Source organism: Puma concolor, chromosome E2 (assembly GCF_028749965.1).
Source record: "Puma concolor isolate L17-30 chromosome E2, mPumCon1.1.hap2, whole genome shotgun sequence".
Taxonomy (NCBI): Eukaryota; Metazoa; Chordata; class Mammalia; order Carnivora; family Felidae; genus Puma; species Puma concolor.
Genome location: NC_141681.1, coordinates 61,659,185 through 61,678,640, shown reverse-complemented (window position 1 = coordinate 61,678,640; position 19,456 = coordinate 61,659,185). Strand labels below are relative to the sequence as shown.

The following is a 19,456-nucleotide window of genomic DNA, read 5'->3' as shown; positions in this document are numbered from 1 at the left end:
AACAAGTTGTTGCCGAGGCTGTGGAGAAACGTGAACCCTTGTACACTTCTTATGAGAACATAAAATGTTGCAAAGTGAGAAGGCAGAATACGGCTTCTCATTAAGCTTAATAGAGACAGGTCATCTGACCAAAAAAAATTCCATTCCTGGGCATATACTGCAACAAATGGAAAGCAGGGACTCAAATCTATACTTGTACACCCATGTTCATAGCAGCATTAATCACAACAGCCAGAAAGTGGAAACAACCCAGCGTCCGTCAATAGATGAATGGATAAAATGTGGCATGCCCAAACAATGGAATATTTTTTAGTGGTAAGAAGCAATAAAATGCTGAAACATGCCATAAGATGAATGAACCTTGAAAACATTATGCTAAGTGATATAAGCCAGGCACAGAAGGATAAAGATATGGTTCCATGAATACTAATATCTAGAATAAACAAGCTCATAAAAACAGAATGATGAGAGATTCCTAGGGGCTGGAGTGAAAGGTGAATGGGGAGTTATTGCCTAATGGATACACAATTTATGTTTGAAATTACAAAAAAAAGCTTTGGAAATAGTGGCAGTAGATACACAGCATTACAAATTTACCTGATGCTACTGAATTATATACTTGAAAATTATTTACATGGCAAAGTTAATATTACATAAAATTTACGACTCTCCCACCCCTCTCAAAAATACCCAAACTGAGTGATATTATCCACTTCCCAAGTTCAAAATTTTCCTTCTGTTATACTATTTCAGAATGTCATCAACTTTTCCACTGATGAAGCTAAAACAGTATACTCTTTGTGTAAGCACATAAATAACGTTCGTGTTAGGACTCATAGGATTGTGGTTTCCAGGATCTAACTGCCCCACTCTACACAGAATAATAAATTTATATCAAGCATCTGAAAATTTTTAGTCCCTTAAATACTAACAGCTGGTGGAAGAAATGATTAATTTCATGTAGAGAACAGAGTCATACAGTCACAATCAGATTAGAAAATATGTTTTCCTTGCCAAGAAATGAAACAAAACCGAGAGATGCGAGTATCGCTGAAAATGAGCACAAAAGGGCTGAATGTTGGGAAACACGAAGACAAAAACATGGAGGCATCCACCAGCCACTGGCCTGGAATAGCAAATAGAGTCATCCAAACAAACAAAAGAGAAGACAGTGAGTAAAAGAAGAAAAAAGCACTCACAAGGATCAAAATGGTACAAGTGGCCCTGGCCTCGGGAGAAGGTCTGGGAGCAAGGCTGTGGCTGTGAATGTGTTGGACTCGCTGTTTGTGCCTGAGCAGGAAAAGGACCACTGAGCCACTGGCCCAGGCCATGAGACTCAAACACACAAAATCAGTTATGAAGAATATTGCTACAACCACAAATTGGAGAAATCTGTCTGGATTGAGTGAGGAACAGTATCCATAACTTACTCTCACACTAAAATTTTTGCCACTCATAGGACTAATCATTTTGATAGGAACAAAAATATTTACCAACAGATGCAGGATCCAGCAAAGGAGACAGCAGAAACCAATGAACATTGGGGATCTTATTCTGAGCTCCAGCCACCTAGAGAAATTGGAACATAGTTTAATGGTCTGAAAGACACCGAGAAGTGTGGTAGTGCTGAGGGAAACCCCTCTGGCCACTCTATGGAAATAGAAAAGAAGTTTACATCCGGTCTCATTCAGGAAATATTTTGATCTAAAGGCTGCCATGGCCTGAGGGATCCCTCTCAATAAAAGCACCAAGGAGTTGGCTAAGACCAGTTGATTGAGAATCAAGTCTGTGGGTCTCACCTTGTGTCCAGTGAGAAGTGTGAAGTTATAAAGACACAGGAGAGAGGCGTTTGCAAGGATTCCCACTCCCAGCTGAGTGAGGAAGAGGATTCCTATTTCCCACTTGGTGGCAGCCATCGCATCAATATCTACGAGACATTGATTTTAGTTGAAGCCAGGTGAATGGCAGTACAAGAAAAACAAAAAAAAATTTGTGATAAACTGTGGTGCATCCAGACAATGGAACATTATTCAGTACTAAAATGAATTGAACTCTCAAGCCATGAAAAGACACGCAGAAAACTCAAATGCATATTACTAAGTGAAAGAAGCCGTTCCAAAAAAAAACTACACACTGTAGGATTCCAACTATGTGACACTCTGGAAAAGCAAAACTATGCAGACAATTAAAAGATCCGTGGTTGACCAGGATTGGAGAGGAAGGGGAGGGGATAATAAATAGGCATGCATAGAGGATTTGGGGGGCAGTGAAAATATGCTCTGTGATATTATAATAATAGATATTACTGTAGGATATTATAGTAATGGATTGTCCACCCACAGAATTTACAAAACTAAGAATGAATTCTAAAGTAAACTCTGGACTTTGGGTGATTATAATGTATCAAGGTAGTGTCATCCTTGGTAAAAAAAAAAAAAAAAAAGTACCATCCTGGTAAGTGATGCTAATAATGGAAGAGGCTATACATGTAGGGAGGCAGGAGATACAAAGGAAATATCTGTGCTTTCCTCAATTTTGTGTGAACCTAAAACTCCTAAAAAAAAAAAAAAGAAAGAAAGAAAAGAAAGTCTTAAAACAATGAAGTATGTGACCATCACCATCACTTGAAAACACTTTGGAGGTCTACCTACAGGAGCCGAGTAAACACATCATGGCTCACCTGCACAATAGAGTTTTCTATGCCTGCAAATTGAGTGAGGAGGATCTCTACAGTCTGACCTACGGTTATAAACTGTATGTATTCTGAAATGAAAAGCTAGATGGAGAGCTCTGTGTAGAGAATGCTACAGGTTTTTTTCCCATGTATATGGAGGAATGAAAATGTAGCCACAGAACATACATAGGAATGGGGCAGATTTTAAAGCTAGTTTTTAGAGAAAAATCTTGTTATACTGTTTTATTTGTACAAATGTACACATATCATATAATTATTAAACAATTTTAAGGCAAACTAATGTTTTAAAATACAAAATTCAAAGGTTAAGAAGTAACTGAATACCCCATTGGCTTTCTTTCTATGTCAAAGAGACATTTTGAATGACTCGAAAATATGGGATTGGCTTTATTTTCCTAGGAAGTTCTATTAAGGTAAAACTACCTGCAAGGAAATCTTAAAGTCTGTGTATGTATTTTACTAAAAAGTATTGGGATGCTATTTTGGAAACAAATATATTACTATGAATGGAAAATAAAGCTTTCTATGTCAGGAAAAAATAAATATATAACGTAAGAACTTGAACAAAACTAAAACACGTATTTGGTAGGAACAATTGATATTAACTCATATAGTATTTGATTTTAAACATATATGCATTTTTTCCGCAAACTGAAAAAAAAATAGAAATTATGGACAATGCTGTAACAATGCCTACTTCTAGCACCCAGTTTATGGTCTCTTAATCCATTTTCCTGTGTATGTAAAGAGTGTCTTGAGGGAAGCGGGGGGCTTATTCGCGGACTAGGGCAGGAACTTTCCAAGATACAACTGAAACTTCTTGTCATAAAAGGGAAGCAAGGAAAGAACACTGAGGTCACTTCTTAGAGGTCACAGGATTCCACCTGACGAAGGTGCCCTTGCAAAGTTTTGGTACAACAGTGTAACTCCAAATGATTGATTTATGTAAACCAAATCCATATAAGTGACATAAAAATAAGTGCAAAACTGCTGGAAGATGTTGAGGAAGCAGTTAATTCCTGGAAAATGGATAAAGGGGAATATCAACTATTTCTCCTGCAATAGGAGTACGGACTATGTTTCACAGTAAGAAATCTCTGGGCAGTCCCCCCAAACTTGTCTGTTTTAAATGATACTTATTAATGTCAATGAAAACATTTTCCATCGTGGTAAAAATAGATACAAAACAAAATAATAGAAAACTCAACAACAGTTTAGGGGAAACTTCCTCACAAGAACAATTCCTTCTTCCAGATGCAATGTTTCAATATTGGATGACAAAGTAGAAGAATGTGTCCATGTTCATGAAAATATGTTCATGATGTAGAGCACCTTACTGAGTCACCATCTTCCTGGCATGGTTGTTTCAACAAGGCAGGAATAACAGCTGTGAGATGTATTTCAGTTTCCATGATCAAGAACTGAAATGGTTACACACTTGAGAAACACTCTGGAAACACAGAAATTGTTATTAGGATCAATAATATAATTTAGAATAGTCACACATCAAGACAGCCATTTTTTCCCCTTAAGATAGGCAACGGTCTTCTTAAATGTATAAGCAAAAATGCATTAGTGAAAGACAAATGGAATTTTGAAAACAATATTAAAAACTAAGTATCTGAGGAAAACACTGAATGAAAACCAGACACTGTATTTTAAATCAATCATTGGGGCGCCTGGGTGGCGCAGTCGGTTAAGCGTCCGACTTCACCCAGGTCACGATCTCGCGGTCCATGAGTTCGAGCCCCGCGTCGGGCTCTGGGCTGATGGCTCAGAGCCTGGAGCCTGTTTCCGATTCTGTGTCTCCCTCTCTCTCTGCCCCTCCCCCGTTCATGCTCTGTCTCTCTCTGTCCCAAAAATAAACGTTGAAAAAAAAAAAAAATAAATCAATCATAGTATTCATTTAGTATCAGAAGACTGTTGTCCTAGATGAAAATTTTTCCAGTCTTACTAATTCAATTCATACTATCAAGTATGTTGTCTCATAAGATTCCAAAGAAATATTAACATTTCTAAATTTCCTCCACAAATGTCAAAAATACACACAATTTAATGACACAACTTGCCTTAGTATATAAAGTATAACCAGAGGTTTCTATTGGCGAAAAGGAGCTTGCAAATTATGTTTGCAAATATTTTTATAGGATAAGTTTATAGGGGCTTATGTATGATGACACTAAATGATGAATTGGCTGGGAGAAGTGGTATTTTATATGCAGTATTAAAATATTTGGAGATTTGGTGAAGTCTTAAAAGATATTTCTAGCTTTCAATCTTAGAGAAAATAAATACTACATCTAAACATAAAGAATGTAAATCTCTTAGAAAAAATATAGTATGTTTGCATTAATTTTGCCTGAAAAAATTACCAAGCATGTATCCAAACTTAAGAACTGAAAACATTTTTATCACACTTTTTTTAAGTTTATTTATTTTGAGAGAGAGCAAGCCGGGGAGGGGCAGAGAGAGAGGGAAAGAGAGAGAATCCCAAGCAGTCTCAAACTCACAAACTGTAAGATCATGACCTGAGCCGAAGTCAAGAATCAGATGCTTAACTGACTGAGCCACCCAGGAGCCCCTTATCACGCTTCTTAATAAAAAATGTAAGCCTTTTCATTTTTGTAGTATCTTTTACTGAAAGACTCCTAAAACCAATAGAAAATAAAACTTAAAAAATTAAACATGTAGAACATAAAAAAGGTAATTATAATAATCTCAGTGCTTCTTTTGGCAATGTAAAAGAACAGGCAACTCTGAGAAAAGAACACATATATTAAAAAATGTATTTTTCTCATAAGTATCAGAAAAGGCCAAATTACAGTGCAAATGACACCGACATTTTCAAATATACATATACTCTTGCTGAAATCTCATTTTAAGTTTCCTCTGATAGAAAAATTGCATCATTTTTCATATCAAAAAAGATTCACAAATGGATATTTTAAAATCGGTCTGCTATACTGTGAATTTTAAAAGTTAATATTTTGCTGCTGCTTCAACATCTCCACAACCAGGGTCCGAACACCCCACCCAGGTGACTGGGTGCATCAGTTGAAGGCTGGGCCCTGCCACAACTTCCTCGTCTTGCCTTTCCTGACTGTGACCTCGGGATATTCAGATGCGCCAGTGGAATCCCCTTTCACTATCTCCCGTGTACTCCACCCTGACCCTCAAAAAAGGCGCTTGCCTAGAGGTCCTCCTCCATTTCCTCTTCCATCGCCCACCTTCTCCACCTGCTTGGTTGAGTCAACCCCCTTGGCTCTTCCACCAATGACCCCCTGGTGGTGTGCCCGGACTCTGTCTCTGTAGGACCAGTGACTATAATAAACTGTTTTTCTGGCCCTCTCTTGTGTCTGGCTGAACCTGACACACCATGTCATGACAGATACAGAACAGCTGCAAATTTAAAATGTTTTGAAAATCATTTAGAATACTGAATACATAAAATTTTACCTGATATATTCTTTTCTCTTGTTTTCTGGAATGATTGTGCAATTTGAGATTAAAGTAAATGCTGTGTAAAATACATTTCAATTCTATTTTAGTAACTGAAATAGAGCGGTTTGTATTTAAGTGTGGGGGAGACACCTCACGCTTGGTAAACAACTAATGGGCTAGTGATAAGAGAGTCCGTGGGGTGAATAGGAGGAAAACACCTCACTAGTAAGTATCAATCATATTCCTTGGACATTGATTAATATGTTTCATAAAAGAATGCAGAAGGTGAATTCACTCAGCCGTAAATCAGCAGATGTGACTTAAGAGAGATCTTAGTGACTGAATATAAATTGGTCTAGAAGGATCCTCCACAAGTGAAGCAGGGTTAACTGTCTGGGCTGGGAAGGAGGAAAGGGGCAGGGGAGGGGGTGTCAGAGTGGAAATCCACCTGAAATTTATGCATGAATTGATTTCCTAAAAATTTCATGGTGAAATTCGTAGTTTTTAAATTTAAAATTTTATAATTAAAAAAAGTTTGTTTATTTTGAGAGAGAGAGAGAGAGAGAAAGAGAGAGAGAACAAGGCAAGGGAGAGAGAGAATTCCAAGCAGGCTTGGTGCTGTTAGTGCAGAGCCTGACATGGGGCTCGATCTCATGAACCATGAGCTCATGACCTGAGCCCAAATCAAGACTTGGGGGCGGGGGAGGGGGGATGCCTGGGCGGCTCGGTTTGTTAAGCATCCAACTCTTGATGTTCCCTCTCTCTCTCTCTCTCTCAAAATAAATAAACATTTTTTTAAAAGCCCACATGAGAGTCCTAAAATCTGAAATTGCCGTGGTTACTGATCATTCCAGCCCTTAAAGACTTCAGAAGTACAAAGGCAATAAAGGATCGTGACATTCCCATAATCACAGGGTGTTGGGCAACAAAGGGAGGAATCCAAATTAAGTGACTCCTGCTCTTAGCGAGGGGGTGTGAACTTCCCCGTCAAACAAGTTCTCCAGTCAGAATTTTATTTTGTTTTATTCTTATCTTTTTAGTTTGATAAACACACATCTTGGAGGGTAGAGAGAGCAATAGGTTAACAGCAGAAGGATGGGTTAACAGCAAGAAGCAATAGGTTAACTAGCAAGGCGCTTTTACCATCCGCTGGATTACACAGCAGGGTAATACTACTATTGGAAGACTACTGAAGTCTCTGATTATTCCTCCCTCCCTGCTCCAGCCCCAAATCCTACAACCATTAGGCACAGTGTTCTTCAAATAATAATTTAATTTCTTATTTTATTTTTTATTTTTTAAATTTAAATTCTAGTTAGTTAACATACAGTATAGTCTTGGCTTCAGGAGTAGAACCCAGTGATTCACCTCTTACGTTTGACACCCAGTGCTCATCCCAAAAAGTGCCCTCCTTAATGCCCATCACCCTTGTTTGTTTGTTTTAATGTTTTATTTTATTCTTGAGAGACAGAGCATGAGCAGGGGAGGGGCAGAGAGAGAGGGAGACACAGAATCCGAAGCAGGCTCCAGGCTCTGAGCTGTCAGCACAGAGCCCGGACATGTGGCTGGAACCCATGAACCTCGAGATCATGACCTGAGCCGAAGTCAGATGCCCAACGGACTGAACCACCCAAGTGTCCCTGCCCATCACCCTTTTAACCCATCCCCCACCTAGCTCCCCTCCAGAAATCTTCAGTTTCTTTTAGTTCTGTAAATGGAAGATAAATGTGGGGCACTTGTGTAGCTCAGTCGGTTAAGCATCAGACCAGCTCAGGTCATGATCTCACGGTTCATGAGTTAGAGCCCTACATCGGGCTCTGTTCTTGGCAGCTCAGAGCCTGGAGCCTACTTCAGATGCTGTCTTTCTCTCTCTCTCTGCCCCTTCCCTGCTCACACTCTGTCTCTCAAGAATAAAAATAAACATTAAAAAAATAACTTCAATTTAAAAAAAAGAAGATAAATGTTTACTCTCTTTTACCGATGTCAGAAAGCTTAGACCTATGTTACTATGCATCCATTTAGCACAACAGGCTCACAACAAAATATAACAAAATTAAATGTGCTAGCTCCTGGCACACAGACTGCAGTTAACAACTCAGGGCAGGGAGCTCAGCCTTATCATCTCTTCTCTGGTCATAGGTCTGCACTGGGAAATAGTAGAGTGAACACCGTGAGGTTTAGTCTCTTTGGGCAGGGACGAACAAAAGATTTCACAAAAGCTGTAACTGTGAGGAGAGAGGAAAGATGCCAGGCAGCCCTACGGAAGGCGAGCAAAAGGATGGTGTGTAGATGTTCTCAGAAAGAATCATTGCTCGCTCTATACAAAACTGTTTCAATCCCAGAAAACATACATACATGTACACATACACATTATTCTGTGGTTTTCCCTCTACTTTGTAGAATTCTCCTATGAATCTGACATTCTTCTAAAAAAGAAAAAAAATAGACACTTACCAGATGACATTTGCAATTAGGATGATGGGTGCTGCAGTAAGATGCGTGCCAGTGTGGAGAGCAGCGTCTGAACCTGATCTAAATGCTTGGGGTGCCGTGATCTCATCTCCTGGACCTCCTTGGTGGATAATTATTATCCTTTCACCTGTAATTTCAGTGACAACACCTACACAGGGAGTTGAGATTATCTTTCAAAAACATCTGCGGATTGTACAAATTATCGAAGGAGATCGTGTTTAATTAGAAGGTTTTCTATTGAAGGTTGCAGAGATATCTAAGGAACAATTTGCCTCTGAAATGTTAAAAAAAAAATCTCAAGGAACACTGAGAATGCCAGAAAACATTAGGATCTGACAAGTTAGAGGATGAAACTGAGCACCTTCTTATCCAGGAGTATTCTACATTTTGAAAATTTATCTTTTTTTTTTTAATATATGAAATTTATTGTCAAATTGGTTTCCATACAACACCCAGTGCTCATCCCAAAAGGTGCCCTCCTCAATACCCACCATCCACCCTCCCCTCCCTCCCACCCCCCATCAACCCTCAGTTTGTTCTCAGTTTTTAACAGTCTCTTATGCTTTGGCTCTCTCCCACTCTAACCTCTTTATGAAAATTTATTTCAAAATATAATTCCCTTCCATTCTTGAGCTCACTGCAGGTACTGAAATTGAAGGGACAGCAGCAAATGAGTAGAGATAAAAAGGATAGCTGGGTGCTTCAAATTAGCAGAAACCTGTGATGTTCTATCCATTAAGCATTCTCCAAGATATTTACTGAGGTTCTTATGTCTGTTGGGCACTTTGGTGGCTACGCTGGAGCGTCAGTGCACAAATATGGAGCCCATCTTCTAGTGGAGGGAAAGAAAGCATTAAAAAAATTAAGCTGTTAAATTCTTTAGTTTATTAGAAGGTGTTATGTTCTACAGAAAATGAAAACAATAACGCAGAGCCCGAATGATGAAAACTTTGGTGGTCGAGGAAGGGTTGCAACATTAAATTTGATGTTCATAGTAAGAATCGTAGGGAAGATGATACTGAAGCAAATATGTTAAAGAGGTGAGGGGCCACCCTCTTGAACCTTTATGTGTTCATTTTTCTTTTTTTTTTTTTTCAACGTTTATTTATTTTTGGGACAGAGAGAGACAGAGCATGAACGGGGGAGGGGCAGAGAGAGAGGGAGACACAGAATCGGAAACAGGCTCCAGGCTCCGAGCCATCAGCCCAGAGCCCGACACGGGGCTCGAACTCACGGACCGCGAGATCGTGACCTGGCTGAAGTCGGACGCTTAACCGACTGCGCCACCCAGGCGCCCCTATGTGTTCATTTTTAAATTCCATTAGTCCAGTAGAGGTCACCACAACTGATAGGAATACTATGGTGGTTCTCTAGACACGAAGGGGGTGGGGAGGTGGGCAGAAAGCACGTGTACGCTTTCTGGTATCATTTCCTATAAGGACAGGAATCTTATCATACCAGTGTCCTACCCTTATGACCTCACTTAACGTTTATGAAGAGACCCTCTCTCTGTACAGCCACATTGGTGGTTAGATATTAAACTATTAAATTACTAATTCGGGGGCAGGAACAATCAGTCCGGAGCAGATTACCACAGGTGTGTGCTCCATATGGGAATCACTTCAATAGGATGTTTCCATTGCCCTTCTGCCTGGTCAGGCCAGGCCAGCGGATCATGCCATTGGTCACACCCATGAATTGGTAAAAACCCAAGTACAGAAGCACAAAGCATGCAATTTAGCCTAGTGCACCGATTTTTCTGTCTTCGATCAGAGCAGCCACCTTCTAAAAAGGATGCTGTTTACTTTGGAACTGCCATCCATAGACCAAGCAGCTAGTTTTGGTTAATCAAGAGCAGTTGATAAGGCACAAGAAGCACAACAGGCCATTGGATCTGGCACCTCCTTAGGAAGTTACTTTGCTGGCTGACAATTCTCTGACACCAGCTGGGTGCCCTACAAGTCAATCCTATTCTGATACTACTTGGAGTCAGCGTGACTTCCCAGGTTTAAAGACTCAGTCTCACAAAACTTTTCTCACCGTGGACGCTAGTCAAAAGACCAGAGTCCCCAGGCTACCCACACATTTTTCCAACCCAGCTACAAATTTGAGGGTTCCTATGACCTGCCTCTCAATTTTGGTAATTTTTGAGACTGGGTCATGGAACTCAGGAAAAAATTTTTCTTATATTTCCTGGCTTATTGTAAAGGCTACAACTGAAGAACAGCCAGATGGAAGCAATGCATTAGGCAAATTATGGGGGGATGGCCCTCCCTGGGCACACCACCCTCCCAGAAAGTCAATCGTGTTCACCAGCTCAGGTCTCTAAATCTTGTTATTCAAGAGTTTTCAGAGATACGTCTTTAGATTCTCCCTCACCACCCAGTCCTCTGTTCTTTTCTGAGAACAGCACATCACTTGCAGCCTTGCTAACTGGGTCCTGGGACGCCTGCCCCAACCAGGCTGGGCCAGTCAGCTTCCCTCCTGTGTAATCTAGAATATGGACTGTAGGGGCGCCTGGGTGGCGCAGTCGGTTAAGCGTCCGACTTCAGCCAGGTCACGATCTCGCGGTCCGTGAGTTCGAGCCCCACGTCAGGCTCTGGGCTGATGGCTCAGAGCCTGGAGCCTGTTTCCGATTCTGTGTCTCCCTCTCTCTCTGCCCCTCCCCCGTTCATGCTCTGTCTCTCTCTGTCCCAAAAATAAATAAAAAACGTTGAAAAAAAAAATAGAATATGACTGTAGACTGAGGCCTGAGCATGCTGGGCACTGGGGTGAGGGTTGGTGTTTAGAAGGACATTGTTTCTATCCCAATGATCCCTGATGCAGATACAGGAAGACCAGGTAGGAAGAGAAGGAGCCAGAAAACTGCAGGGTCTTTGGAGAGGAGGGAGGGTGGCTCCTGTGACACTTATCAGCCAGGAATCAAGAAGGCTGGGGTCCCCCCACCCAGGGGTAGAGAGGTGAGCCCTTCCCCAGTGAGACCAGAAACTCACAGGTATTCAACATCACTTCCTGGTACAGGGCCCTTTGGTCCAGGTCCAGCTGTCCCCACTCTTCCTGGGTGAAGGTTATGGCCACATATTTGAAGGTATCCAAAACCTGGGAAGTCAAACAGATGTAGTGGCATTGGCCTTGTGCTGTTGGATAGGGATCAGAGCCTGTCAGTCTCGGGTGAAGGGGTACAGAGACCCAGCCTCAGATCACCAAGGCCTATGCTGGGCTCAAGAGTTGGGGAAGGACACAGACTTCAGACCTAATGCAGTTGTGGCTGAGAGAAAACCCTCCCCTGGGGAGTCCACTGGAGAGGACAGTGGCATTCCTACGAGGATTGTGGGGGCAGACAATAAGTGATCGGGGACATCAGAGGAACAGGGAATATGATTATGATAATTGCAACAAGGAGAACCACAGCAATGGTAGCTGAGCCTCCCTGGTCCTCACCAAGCCTCACAGACTACAGACTTCACATGCTGTAGTAAAGGGATCAGACGTGTTCAGCTCTGGAGCCAGACTCCTGCAGTTTGAATCTGTTCTAAACACTCAGCTACTGTGTCACCTTAAGTCACTTGATTTTCTTGAGCCATGATTCCTCATGAATATAACAATAGTTCTCACTTTATCAGGGTGTTATGAGAATTTTAAAATGTTGAAAATTCAGGGGCGCCTGGGCGGCATAGTTCATTAGGCATCTGACTTCAGCTCACGTCATGATCTCACGGTTCATGAGTTCTATACCCACGTCTGGCTCTGCGCCAACAACTCAGAGCCTGGAGCCTGCCTTGGATTCTGTGTCTTCCTCTCTCTCTGCCCCTTCCCTGCTTGCACTCTGTGTGTGTGTCTCTCTCTCAAAAAGTAAATAAGCATTTAAAAAAATTTAAATGTTGAGGGGCGCCTGGGTGGCGCAGTCGGTTAAGCGTCCGACTTCAGCCAGGTCACGATCTCGCGGTCCGGGAGTTCGAGCCCCGCGTCGGGCTCTGGGCTGATGGCTCAGAGCCTGGAGCCTGTTTCTGATTCTGTGTCTCCCTCTCTCTCTGCCCCTCCCCCGTTCATGCTCTGTCTCTCTCTGTCCCAAAAATAAAATAAACGTTAAAAAAAAAAAAAAATTAAAAAAATTTAAATGTTGAAAAAAAAATTAAAAAAAAAAAAAGCGTCCGACTTCAGCCAGGTCACGATCTCGTTTGAGCCCCGCGTCGGGCTCTGGGCTGATGGCTCAGAGCCTGGAGCCTGTTTCCGATTCTGTGTCTCCCTCTCTCTCTGCCCCTCCCCCGTTCATGCTCTGTCTCTCTCTGTCCCAAAAATAAACAAACATTGAAAAAAAAATTTTTTTAAATAAAAAAATTTAAATGTTGAAAAAGCAACTGCTGGAGTGCCTGGCCAAGACAAATGCTCAGTGTGATTATCTTTATTAATCCACCCACAGCCCCCACAGTAAACACCAATGTAATTTCCATGTCACAGTCATGCTAGGCCAGAGGCTCAAGCAGACTATCAAGTCACACAGAGTGCCCAGTCTAAGAAGCTGATGTGGGATTTAAACTCAGATCCCTTTGGTTAAATCCAGCTCCCCCTGGCTGTGGACAGGGAGGGCTGCAGTGGTGCACAAGTATCTCATCTCATGGTCCTCCATCATCCCAGTGAATCCCCAGAAACCAGGATGTGAAGTGTATCTGATAATCGTCACTGCTAGCTCCATTTTAGCAACTGCAGACTATATTTCTGGGAACATGGGCAGAGGATTGGAACTGTCCTCACCCACCTCACAAGAGAGGCACTGAGATGCTTGTCACTGGGGATACACATCGTAACTCAGCTCTCTCCAATTCCCTCAGTACAGGGGAGATAATGATAATGTTCCCACTTCAGACTGGAGGTAGTGGAAGCCAAGGGCAGTGAGGAGACTTCCTCAAGCCATGGAAGAGGTCCAGTTGGAATCCACAGAGGCCTCTGCAGCCCTGCCCCATCATTCAGAGACATCCCTATTGTGCGTGATGCAGTCAGTATCCATGTTTACTTTATTCATAAGCCAAAATGACACATGTAGCAACAGAGTCAGGGCTTCCTTTTCTTTCTTCGGGCTGTCCAGGACATCCAGGAGAGGCAACTGCATGTGTTATCACTGATGCGGTGGATTACAGCAAGTCTTAAGAACCTGATCGTGCAGCCTGCTGTGTCTTCTGAAGCTCATCTCAATCCCACCTGTACATTTTTTTTAATTTAACGTTTATTTATTTTTGAGACAGAGAGGGACAGAGCATGAACGGGGGAGGGTCAGAGAGAGGGAGACACAGAATCAGAAACAGGCTCCAGGCTCTGAGCTGTCAGCACAGAGCCCGACGCGGGGCTCGAACTCTCGGACCACGAGATCATGCCCTGAGCCGAAGTCGGCCGCCCAACTGACCGAGCCACCCAGGCGCCCCCCACCTGTACATTTTAAATTTACAGTGGAATACAGCAAGGGCCTTTGGACTTTATGATTTGGTTGAAGAGAATCCTGCTTGCAACGGGCAATTCCATGTGCATGATGACCGGATGCACCATAGTGAAGCATTCATTCCCTTCTGTGGCACAGGGGCACAATAGGAGTTGTTTCAAAATGACTTACAAATCTATACTACAGATGGATTGGACTTCCTGTAGACCCCCAGGAACCCACACTCACACAAATGACAAGAATGAATCTCAAATAATTATGTGGTATGAAATAAACCACAAAAGAGAATTATGATTTGTAAAAAAATCTACAAAAGGCAAATGAATTTATACTGAAATAAAGCAAATGATTGTCCAGGGAAGGGTGGTCATGGAAGGCACGGTGAGACGGATTATCTAGGAGCCAGGTGAAACTCTGGGAGTGATAGATGTTCATAATGATCATGGGGATAGTTTCACCATTGTATGTATATAAAATTGCACAATAAAATATATGAAGTTTATTGCCTGTCGATCTCACCTCAATAAAGCTCTGAAATAATTAGTTGCACGTAAAATTCTGGATTTCCCATACCTCTTAGGAACCCAGAAGATCTGAAAGTGCTACATTTTTTAAAATTTAATTTATTTTTCAGAGAGAGAGACAGAGTGTGAGCAGGGCAGGGGCAGAGAGAGAGAGAATCTGAAGCAGGCTCCAGGCTCTGAGCTGTCAGCACAGAGCCCAACGCCAGGCTTGAACTCATGAACTGTGAGATAATGACCCGAGCTGAAGTCAGATGCTTAATCGACTGAGCCACCCAGGGGCCCCTGAAAGTGCTACATTTATTTCACCATCCCTCTCTTCAGGTCTTGGAAGAAGCCCTGGCTTAGTGGCAATAACATAACATAACATAACATAACATAACATAACATAACATAACATAACATAACAAAATAAATAAAATAATAAAACAAATAAAATTGAATTTAAATAAATAAATAAATAAATAAATAAATAAATAAATAAATAAATAAAAGATCATATTCTACAGTCACCAGGAAGGAAAGCTGGGTCATAAAGGGCATATCCCTGAAATACGTGATCTCTCTCCTCTCAATCCGTTTGCTTGTACCAGCATCAAGGGTCTTCAGATAAGTGTATAGGCATTCCGAAAATCTCGACAGTATTTGCTCTGGCGGTGGGCGGAGTCATAAGGGACACAAAGCTGGACCTTCTGAAACTCTGTCCCCTGTCAAGGTGCACACCCATATACTTGGGAATACTTATGGATGCAAACTTTAGAAGAGCTATGTCCTCGGTCATTGGCTGCCGTCTTCCCCACTCACTATGAATTACCTCTTCAGGGACTGGCAGGGAGAGAGCCTCCCGGGCCGTTGTTAGGAGCTCCGCGCTGCGTACCAACACCATCCAAGCTTCTCCTCCGGTCTGTATATCTCCCCTGGTTGCTTGTTGCGGTCCGTGCTGTGGCACCGTGGCCTCTGGAATCCCTGCTGTGGTGGTCGGTACTCCCAAACTCTCCCCATGCCGCCGACCTGACTCTGCCCCTTCCTCTGCTGCCTCCTCCAACGTGCGACCTCGGATCCCACGTGGCTGCAGGGACCTGAAGCACAGGCCGTCTGTGCAGAAGACCTCACGAGGTTCTCTCTAGGAGAGCCCACACGGACCGCGGCTCCGGGGCCCCGACCTGGGGAGCGAGGCCCTCCCGGGGACGTGGACCTGTGCCCTGTGAGTCTTCCTGGAGTCAGGGCTTCCTCCAGGGAAGGAGCGTGAGGGTGGAGGGCACCGGGTCACTCTCAAGGAGTGGGACCTCTGGCCTTGCAAAGAATTGAGGACCTGCGGACGGGCGCACTGCACATCCTAATTTTACCTTGCCGCCAAACACCCAGGGGACTTTCTCTGAACACAGAAATTCCAGACACAGGCTAACCCGGAGCTCAGACCAGGACCCCCCACCCTCGGGGCGGAGATTCCCAGCCACAGCCACCGAGTGCCTGCGCAGAGCTCACCGGACACCACAGTACCCAATGCGCAGCGTGCGGCTGGACGTCAGGACTACAAGTCCCAGAAGTCTTCGGAGAACCTGGTGCTGCCTCGGCTTTCACCGGCCAGTTCCACCCCCAGATTCCGCGGGGCCTCCAGCCACCGCCTCCAACCCCGCCCCTGCTCGCTGCCTCCTGGGGAATCACTTTGAGTGCCCTTTCCTCCGCAAACCAGAAGAGGTCCCATCCCTGCTCAGGTTTTGCTACCGAGGAGGTAGCTTCCCAGAGAGCACTGTGGGCCGCAGGCTAGACAACTCCCATAATTCTTCGTTTTGACCTTTTCACGCTGGGAATTTAACCTTCGGTGCCAAATTTACAAAGACTTGGGTAGAAACAGATTCCCTGAAAGCCTTAACCGCGAGCTCTGGCTAGAAACGCTGGGTGGACACCTGAGGATCATTGTCGATCTGTCCGTGTTTGTACAAATAAAGTTGACCGTGTGTGGCAACTCCACCGTGTGTACTCTCTAAGTCACCATGGAGTGGGCCCACTTTGGGTACCAAACTCCCAATTTCCAGGAGGACGATAGCTCACAAAAGTATCCTAAATAACGTGTCACCATGTGAACTTTTGCTTCAGTGTTGCACAAAAAGCTTTCTTATTACCCAAACCACACTTTCAAACCTGTTCTGAAAATAACTCCCACCCTATCCCCCCATACCTGCTATCTTTGGAAGAAATGAAGGGGAAAACATTCTACCTTTCTGGTTTCTATCACTAAAATAGCATTCTGCAACTTTTAGTCTTATGCAGGTCCATTTAGCCATTAACATTTCCAGTAAATTAACTGATTATATAACTTAAATATAAAAGTTCACTTTCACACTGGAAAGTGTCTTTAGGTGCATGCAGCCCACAAGAGATAAAGAGTGTGGACAGAGGACGGGAGCAGGAGGGAAAGCCTCACTTGACCAATGGGAGCCGCCGGGGCTGAACATTCTTGGATTTTGAGGAATAAACACCAATATTACACATTCATTCAATAGATGGTCATTGGTCATTTGAAATTTGGCAGCCATTTTTCTAGGTACCAGAAATACTTCAGTGAACAAACAAATTCCCTGACCTCCTTAAAGGTATATTTTAATGGAGTAAGACAGGAAATGGAGAATACAATCAGGAAATTAGAAATTATCTTCCAAACAGAGAAGTACGATGGAAATATACATACTTGCATATACATTTGTGTACATTACATTGGGGCTGCAGCTGAGGAAGCTTCTGGTGTGGAAGGAGCACTTTTGAAGGCCATTTTCTGGTGAGTCCTCAGGTGGCGGTGATAGGTGGACGACTGGCGGTAGCTTCTCCGGCAAAGGGAACACGCGTAGGGCTTCTCTCCCGTGTGGATTCTCTCATGAGCCTGGAGGTTGGTTTTGTGGCTGAAGGACTTTTCACATGTGCTGCACATGAAAGGCTTCTTTTTTACATGAATCATCTGGTGCACGTGTAGGTCTGATGCTTGGAAGAAGCCTTTGTTACACTCAGCACAAATAAATGTCCTCTCATTATTGTGTCTTCTCTGATGGGCTTTTAGCTGAGAGAAATACCTAAAGATCTTGGGACACTTTTCACATCTATATGGTTTGGGGGCTTCATGGGATCTTTCTTGGAGTCCGTCACATGTGGAGATTCCCTCATTCTGGTGGGTAGGAACAGGCTCAGGGGTGACCTTGACTGGCTGAGAGAGAAACCCTGGTCCCACCTCCATAAGGATATCTTGATAAGGGCGTCCTTTTGGACACCCCTCCTGGGACCCGGAGATAGCTAGACCTGCTCTTCCAGAGCTGACTGGATTCTTCAAAGAAACACTGTCGTCTTCAGGCCTAGGACAGCCCTCTTCCTGGATAATGAGTAGGGAAGGGATTTCATTGCCTTGACTAGTAATACCGTCATTTACTTGGTCAATGTTGCCACCATTTTCTTGATCTTCATCTCCTGTGAGGGCAAAAATGTGACTCAGTGAAGTTGTAGCCAAGAAGAAGTCCACATAGAACATTCCTCCGGTACCTTGGCCTGCCCCACTCACCTCGTCCCATTGCCAGGGAAGTATCCTGGGGAGTACAGGACGGTGTCCCCATGTTCTCTCCTGTTGGGGTTCCTGGTGACAACTGTTTGGCGAGATGAACAATGACTTCTCTTAAGGGCATATTCTCAGAAAAGAGGGCTTCCTGTCCCTGCATGTGGACGTGGACCTGTTACAAAAACAAAAACAAAAAGAAAAAAACAATGATCACTATTATATAATCTTCATTAGTATGTCTTCCCTAATGAAAAAGATGAATACTAAGGCTTTCTGTGGGAAGAGGCAGCTCTTGTCAAGGCATTTCTCCTCACCTTTGAGGTTTTTTCCCAACTGATAACTTCTCAGTGAGTTCCTACCACCTCATCAATAAAATGCAATTAAATAAATTAATATCTTGGTTCCTGTATGTCCCACAAGGAATGACTGTAACACTTTTTATTTTTGCTCACATAGGTTGGTAAAGATTCCCCTTGGTGAGGAAGAGTGTGCTCTGACTAATAACTGGGTCTACAATAACTTCCTTCTCTGCTTCCAGCTGTCGCCTACTACTTATTCCTTACTCGTTTTGGACCCTCACTCCAGGGGGAAGAACTTTGTACTCACTAAGCCAGGTGGCTTCATGCAACCATCACTCAGACCTTCCATGAATTTCTCCAGGTTTCTGCCACCTGATTCCCACTTCTCCTTCAATGTAGACCGATCACTGCAGTGTCGATTGATCATAAACTGTTCCAGGACCACTTGAAAAATAATTTCATCTTTGCTGTGTTTTTCTGGCTGCAGCCACAAGTAAAATGATTTATAGAGTCTTTGCAGTTCCTGCTTTGCAAACGAGTTGTTGCCATTTTGAAATAAGCTGTGCTGGGTGTCCTGGAGCTCAGAGATCTCCTCTGCCTTTTGGAGAGCAGGTCCTTGGCTGGGTTTAAAGTCTTTATTTCCTGATCCAAGGTTATCCATGGATGGGTCACACAGTAATATTTATCAGAGACTCAACTTTCTGGATTCAGTTTGTGAAGTCCTGTGTTTCTGGAGATCTGTTTCAAGACAAAATCGGGACATCTATAATATTTGATACATTTTCTCATCTTATTTTGCTAGTTAGCTAACAGTCAAATGTTACATAGTGGTGGATGTTTAAAAACCGCAAGCTATAAATACAATAGATATATATAATTAATCATATCACTGGCATAATTTTAACAAAAAAAAGAATAAATTTTAGGCCCATATCACTTCACAGGTGAATTTTGAGACATTTAAGAAAGAAATAATGCTAGTCTTACCAAAATCATAGAAAAAGACACTTCTCTTTTAGTTAATGAAGTTAATTAACCTTGCTGATAATAAAACCTTAC

At 42.9% G+C, this 19,456-nt stretch overlaps 2 protein-coding genes across 2 annotated transcripts; both read right to left on the bottom strand.

Annotated features, from left to right (window-relative positions):
• Positions 1-992: 992 nt before the first annotated feature.
• Positions 993-1,916, bottom strand: LOC112850960 (vomeronasal type-1 receptor 1). The gene has a single exon (XM_025914466.1). It carries the CDS (start codon positions 1,914-1,916, stop codon positions 993-995), a length of 924 nt encoding a protein of 307 aa, XP_025770251.1.
• A 15,330-nt stretch (positions 1,917-17,246) lies between these two features.
• On the bottom strand, positions 17,247-19,071 carry LOC147573899 (zinc finger and SCAN domain-containing protein 4-like). The gene is made up of 3 exons (XM_086690853.1): positions 18,705-19,071; positions 18,105-18,270; positions 17,247-18,013 (listed from the first exon to the last, which is right to left on the bottom strand). The coding sequence occupies exons 1-3, from the start codon at positions 19,056-19,058 to the stop codon at positions 17,271-17,273; spliced, it is 1,263 nt and encodes a 420-aa protein (XP_086546979.1). The 5' UTR covers positions 19,059-19,071; the 3' UTR covers positions 17,247-17,270.
• Positions 19,072-19,456: the final 385 nt, after the last annotated feature.

Excerpts from the sequence above, each read along its gene's own strand:
- LOC147573899 (XM_086690853.1), bottom strand. The coding sequence starts at position 19,058 with ATGGATAACCTTGGATCAGGAAATAAAGACTTTAAACCCAGCCAAGGA. Across the intron at positions 18,271-18,704 it reads GCATGAAGCCACCTGGCTTA|GTCCACGTCCACATGCAGGG; the intron begins GTGAGTACAAAG and ends TTTTTGTAACAG. Across the intron at positions 18,014-18,104 it reads TTCCCTGGCAATGGGACGAG|GAGATGAAGATCAAGAAAAT; the intron begins GTGAGTGGGGCA and ends TTGCCCTCACAG.
- LOC112850960 (XM_025914466.1), bottom strand. The coding sequence starts at position 1,916 with ATGGCTGCCACCAAGTGGGAAATAGGAATCCTCTTCCTCACTCAGCTG.